At 37.8% G+C, this 6,857-nt stretch overlaps 1 protein-coding gene across 1 annotated transcript; it reads left to right on the top strand.

Annotated features, from left to right (window-relative positions):
- The first annotated feature begins 208 nt into the window (after positions 1–208).
- Positions 209–6,623, top strand: LOC119558700 (UV excision repair protein RAD23 homolog A). Its single transcript, XM_037872059.1, has 5 exons — positions 209–407; positions 567–1,227; positions 5,894–5,988; positions 6,054–6,377; positions 6,435–6,623. The coding sequence occupies exons 1-5, from the start codon at positions 342–344 to the stop codon at positions 6,543–6,545; spliced, it is 1,257 nt and encodes a 418-aa protein (XP_037727987.1). The 5' UTR covers positions 209–341; the 3' UTR covers positions 6,546–6,623.
- The last annotated feature ends 234 nt before the right edge of the window (positions 6,624–6,857 follow it).

Here is a 6,857-nt window from a genome sequence, read left to right as displayed (position 1 = left end):
TCTCCCTTCGAACACCGTGTGCTTATGCCGAAGTTGCAACAGCGATTTTTAAGCGGCTGTGTGCAGAGGGTATTACACAGAATACCTGACTGCGAACGCGTTTGCCAATGAGAACATATGTGCGTTACTTATTGAAAAGTCTGAAAAATACCGAATACTGTAAATTTGGCTTAGGATTGGTACTTTGGTATGTTTTTAAATAAGGTGGTATGCTTTGTCGGACCATTTGCAGCCAACCCGATGACAAATCATTTTTGCGTGAACGCTATTAAAATCTGAGTTAAAAGTGTACATATGCTTGTGTACATTTAATTAAGTTTTGTTTGTTTCTTAAACGCAACATGATTATTACAATAAAAAATCTTCAACAGCAAACTTTTACTATAGAGTTTGCCCCAGAAAAAACGGTACGTGTTATTAATATGTACATACATATATATATATATATATTACTTACATATCTGTGGATGTAGGTAATATGAGTGGCAAAAATGCTATGTGTATAAATATGTGTGTGTATTAAATAGTTTTTGGTGGAATAATATAAAACAACTTCCTTGTTAAAGGTTTTGGAACTGAAGCAGAAAATATTCGACGAGCGCGGTGCGGAGTATGTTGCCGAAAAGCAGAAACTCATTTATGCTGGCGTCATTTTGACCGATGAGCGTACCGTCGGATCTTACAACGTCGATGAAAAGAAGTTTATAGTAGTGATGTTGACACGCGATTCATCTAGTGCAAAGTCCAATCAAAATTGCCCAAAGGAAACTGACAAGCTGACACCCGCCAAGGATGTAAAGGCTCCAGAAAGCACCAACGCTAATAATTCGTCTGGAACTGGTAATACCGAAGATCAGTTACCAGTCTCAGCAAGCGAAACAGCAGTTCCAGTTCCAAGACCTATATCCCGTAACGACTTGATTGGCGAGTTGGCCAATGCATCCTTACAGTCGCGCGCTGAATCCAACTTGCTTATGGGTGACGAATACAACCAAACTGTTCTGTCAATGGTGGAGATGGGTTACCCGCGCGAGCAGGTGGAACGTGCGATGGCCGCCAGCTATAATAACCCAGAAAGAGCCGTTGAGTACCTCATTAATGGCATACCCGCTGAGGAAGAAGCTATATATAATGTTGTCGATGAATCCACAAATCCTAGTGTAATCACCTCCGGACCTCAAGCGGTGTCTGCGTCATCTGTCGATCGACCACCAGAATCGAACTCAGGTAGCGTACTGTTTTTATAGGGGAGACACGGAAATTTCTTCGTGCCAAATTCAGATTATATTCACGACAAATTTAACCCGAAGTCCGTCCTAGATGGTCCTTGTCATCCCACGAATAACACCTAAAAATAAGACTATTCCTAAGCGCACCAGCCCACAGTGTGAGAAATGGCAGATCTAGCGCCGATTAATTCACATTTAGAGTTTAATCCTTACTCCGTTATCGATTTGAAATCGATTACTAATATTGTCGATAAGACAAAACCTTATTTTATTCCCTTGCAGAGGGTACAATGATTTCAGTCAGAAGACCATATCATCATATAGCTGCCATTAGAACGATCGGATAACTAATGTCAAAATAATACGAAGACCGCTAAATTGAAATGGAACATTACCTTAATGTTTTTATAATTAGTTTTTAGTTTTCTAAAAATCGGGTAGCTCTGTACATACAATGCTCCTACAGAAACGACCTTCAAGGGCATAGAAACTTCGGCGTGTCAAAGTTAGCTTCCTCTCTTTTCTTAATTTCTTCATTTGTAGCTGTAAAGCTTTAAACCAAATTCGTTTCACCAGCAGTAGCCTACTGTTTTCCGCCAATTTGTACCACCCTAAATTTACTTAAAATTTCTTTGCGATAGATTGAATTATCTGCTTTTATTCATGGTCCGGTTCTAGTTTTCACTTCCGAAAGATTCTCATGGATTTGAATTTCCCAGACCTGTTTCAAAACTCACTTCCGAAAAAATTGCACAAAATCGAATTTCCCTCTGTTGGTACTCTGTTAGTTTTCCGAAAGTGGTCACGGATTCTTTCCGGCAAGCATTTGGCGTCATTGAGTATATTTATGTGAATATATAATTATCTACATTTATCGAAAAAATAATTTCCAAATCTAACAATTATTTTAAAAGTTATCGACAAACTTGTATTCAATTACAATTCACAGATACAACCTATCGAGGGTGCCATAGAAATCTCTTTATGGAAAATTCGTGGGGAACTTGTATTGATGCTCACATACATTTCATCCGAATGTCGCGCGAAGATATTTCTGTGACAAGGTTACCCTTCCTGCACAGCGCAGCAGGGTGTCACGCCCACATTTTTAATATTTTATTAAAATTTAAATTTGTTCAATACCTATCTACATACATGCCAAAAAGAAATACTGCTAAAATATTTCTAAAATTAAAAACAAAGTTACAATATCCACAAATTTACTCCAGCAAAAACGTTGTTCAGGTGACAAACATACGCACCGACAAACAAACATAAGCGAATTCTTCACAATAGCCAAAGGCCTTATTTTTAGTTTCAACATACGTACGTATGTACAGCGACGTTTTCTCCAGCGCACAGTGGGTCAAGGACTCACAATAAATGTTCCTTCCTTCTTTACAAAAATCCGAACATCCGATATATTTAATAATTATCCGACTGTGTAACCCTATGTTTTTACGGACTTCGAATGTCCAATTAGTTTCTAGTCCGATTAGGTTTCCTTACTTCTGTATAAAAATTCTAAATTATTTTCCATCGTGGCATCATCAGCAAAATCCGCTTTAGCCTGGCGTACGGCCACAGCTGACTGATCCAATTTGAGGCCATTGTGAACGCTTTAGGTGCTTCTACCCCAACCTTATCGGTCTATAAAATTTAAGTTCCAGGACCTTTTCACGGCGATATACATAGACAGTCGGAGTCTAATGCCTGTTGAAAAATTGTTTTACATTCCAGAGTTTCGAGATCCCCACTCACCAATGATGGCTTTCGCTCAGCCTGGAAATTTCTAACTAAGCTTTTCGAAAACAAGGATCGTTCCAATACTCAAAGGCTGCGGTCTGTGTTCAAGGGACCACCCCAAGCGTATATGTCGACTAGGGCGGTCCAAAAAATTAAATCTTGTTCCCACCTCTTCACATGGTTGATTAAAGAGGGCACCAAATGTATTCAAAAACTTAACATTTTTTATTGAGTTTTTTTTTTTTATTACTCATACGACGTGTATGATTAAAGAGGGCACCAAATGTATTCGAAAACTAAACATTTTTTATTGATTTTTTTTTTTAAATTACTCATACGACGTGTATACCAGCCATAACTTTTTTAAAAATATCTATTTTCCCTCCCCAACTTCGTCAACTCTCATATTTCGGAAATGTTTGTGGAGGGAAAACTGTAGACAGAACTACACACAACGGACTTTCCGTTCAAGTCAGGGCCACCTATATGAAAATAATATATTTGATCAACCTCAACAGTACGTATGAGTTACAAACTTTGAAACCTATAACGCGCTTTTTTCAATATAGTATTGTTTAAATTCTGGAGGCCATGTCGAGCGGCAGTCTTTAGCTTTAGTTAAACTAGGCTTAAGGATTTATATTTTCCAAGCGTCACAATAAACACTCGTCGCGTAGTACCCCAAAAAATCTACCGTGTTTTCGATCATATTTCTGCGCTGATTTTCGTATAAGTTGCTCTGAGATTTCCTTCAATATCAGAGATCAAGCCACCCCACGCCTATAGGCTCGATCTCATAGAGTATATATTTTCTTAATCAGGATCATTAGCCGAGTCGATCTTGCCATGTCCGCCTGTCCGTATGAACGCTGGGATCTTTGAAACTATAAGAGCTAGAATGTTGGGATTTCTTGGGGCGGGGGGTGACTTGATCGCTGATATTGTAGGAAATCCCAGAGAAACTTTTACGAAAAATATTAAAGCTAGGGAGATGGGACTTCACTACTTCACTGCCACGTCCACAGTTTTGATGCTAGAGTTAAAATTTAAACTGATATGTATTGGTTTCTTCAATGCCTATCCATGGACCTAAAATAGTTTGCCAGGCCCACAAACGCCGATAACCCTTAAATTTGTCTGCCGCCCACATTATTGAAATCGCGTGTAGGTGGCGCTTTACAATCTCGCCTTACTGCTTTTATATCTCCACCTCCCATAAGCTGAGTAACGGGTATCTCAGTTATATAGCGTTTTTTCTTGATCAAAGAGTTTCGAAAAATCCAATACAACCGTTTGGAAATCTAGGAAATAGAAATAGATTTCCCAAACGATTGCATAGGATCTGAAGCAGCAAAAAAGCGCGCCGAAACTGAGAAAAAAAGGACTCGAAGACCCATGCCGAAGTCACACAACAAACATCTACGTTAAACGTGAGCGAGCAGCGGATGGGCAGAACAATTCCCTATGCTCACTTAATAGGCCGCTGCCGACCGCTGCTCTAAAGTATATAAGTTCTTGATAAGGATCACTAGCCCAGTCGATGTAGCCATGTCCGTCTGTTTGTCCATGTCAACGCTGATGACTCGCAAATTATTAAAATGTTGGGATTAAGCATACAGTTGCGGAAGAAAATAACACCATTGTGTAAGCAGTTCTCCTTTGTAATTTTATGCAATCTGTTTAAAACAGTAAGTAGAGAAACATATCTTGTAACTAAAAAAAAGTGTGGTTAAGTCCTCATTGCGATCAGTTTTTACAACTAAGAAACATTTATCAATAAAGTAGCAAGATTATGAGGCAACAAAAATAGCTCCATTAACGGTTTTCTGGTTAAAATTTCTGTGATTAGCTAAACGAAAACTTAAAGTATCAGGTGTATGATACAAGTTGGTCCCGTTAAAGCCGCTTATCAAGTTAAACAATTTGTTTTAAATATTTTGGAATACATGAAATTTTGAATATAATGTACATAATCAAATATTATGCGCTTGACGTCTCCCTAGACTTCAAAGCATGGGTGAATTTGAAGAACGAGTCTTATAAGGCCCACAACAAGAGGGAAACCCATTTAATAGTCTGGCGGGTAAAAATTGTTTATGTTTAGATGAGAAACCCTCAAATTCACATCAGACAACGTAAAAATCCAAAGATGAAGACCCAATTCATATTTGCAAAAAATAAACATAGTGGACCCTAGTATCATAGCATGCTCTCGTTCTATGGTGATGGTTCCATTTTAACATGTTCACTTTGATAGCTCGGAAACTATGATGCTATTTTATGCGTAATACAAAATTAATTTATTTTAAAATCTTTACTACGAACAAACTTGCACTGCGTACAAGGCTACGAAATCTAAATCTGAGATCCCAATTCTCTAACTTTGATAGTTTCCGAGATATCCGCTTCATATTTACGATTTTTCGAAGTTTGTGGTCGGTTTGTGGGCGTGCCAAACTTTTTTTTGGGTTAATCGATAAGGTGGCGCATTTTGTTTTTAATATCAATACCTATATATATGAAAAAATTATTCAATTCGCATCAGTCACTCAAAAGTTATATCCAAAAAATAATCAATATTTTGCAAATTGAATCAAGATTGCACAAATCAGCTGTTTTTACTAATACGCCACCAAGCAGCTAGGGGCGCTATAGGCTAAGTGGCGCTTTAGAAGAAGAAGATAGATGGGGCTAGGTGGCGCTTTAGGCTAGGTTCAGCCAGAATCAGCAGAAGAGTCGATCTATGTCCATGTCCGTTTGTCTGTCGTATGAACGCTGAGATCTGGGAAACTATATAAGAGCTGGAATGTTCCTGTGATGTGTTGAGTCGCTCTAAATCCCAATGATCCCGAAAATTGTTGATGTTTTGGTTACATTACTAATGTTATCTTGTGTTATTTCTATAATTTTCTTTTCAGATCCCTTTGAATTTTTACGTAGCCAACCACAGTTTCTTCAAATGCGTTCTTTAATATATCAAAACCCTCACCTTTTACATGCCGTATTGCAGCAGGTGAATACAAGAATAATAATATATAAAATAATGATTATAAAGTAATATAATATTTTTACAAATAGATTGGTCAGACAAACCCAGCTCTTTTGCAACTTATTTCTGAGAACCAGGATGCGTTCCTTAACATGCTAAATCAACCAATTGAAAGCGAATCAGAATCAAATGAGACAGTCGCCCGCGGTTCAAATGCTCGTACACAGTCGAATCCTGCGGAGATTGAAAGCCTGTTTTCGTCACAACTAGAAGGCGCCGTTGCAGCACAAAGATCAACCGCTGGTACAAGTGGGGTACAAAGAGATAACGCAGATGAAATTGAAGATTTGGAACAACCTTCAGGTGTCTCAACCATTCGCCTAAATCGCCAAGACCAGGACGCTATAGAACGGGTATTTATGAATAAACTTTTCTGTATAAACTGCTAAGCTATATGATTTTTTCTACAGCTAAAAGCACTTGGATTCCCAGAGGCTCTTGTACTGCAAGCTTACTTCGCGTGTGAAAAAGATGAGGAACTAGCAGCTAATTTCTTACTTTCTTCTAGCTTTGATGATTAGGTTGACGAAATGTAAAAAGTTATACCTATACTATATACAGAAATCGTTACGAATAAAATTAGATGTTCTAAAAACATATATAAGAGGTCTATCATAAAAAAATGTACATTTATATTATTTTGTGTTATGAGTGACCGATCTTTTTCATTTTGGAAAAAATACAGTAAATAAAAACACCTCTTAACGAAAACAGAAGTCGTCGTGTTTATTGTGTTCAATTTCCTGCTTCGGTACCGTGAGGTAGATAGCTATTAAATGCAATATCTTCGGTTTCAACGGTCCGATCAGTATGATTTTAGTATTAGTGTAATT

This window comes from Drosophila subpulchrella, chromosome 4 (assembly GCF_014743375.2).
Source record: "Drosophila subpulchrella strain 33 F10 #4 breed RU33 chromosome 4, RU_Dsub_v1.1 Primary Assembly, whole genome shotgun sequence".
NCBI lineage: Eukaryota > Metazoa > Arthropoda > Insecta > Diptera > Drosophilidae > Drosophila > Drosophila subpulchrella.
This window is presented reverse-complemented; position numbering and strand designations above follow the sequence as displayed.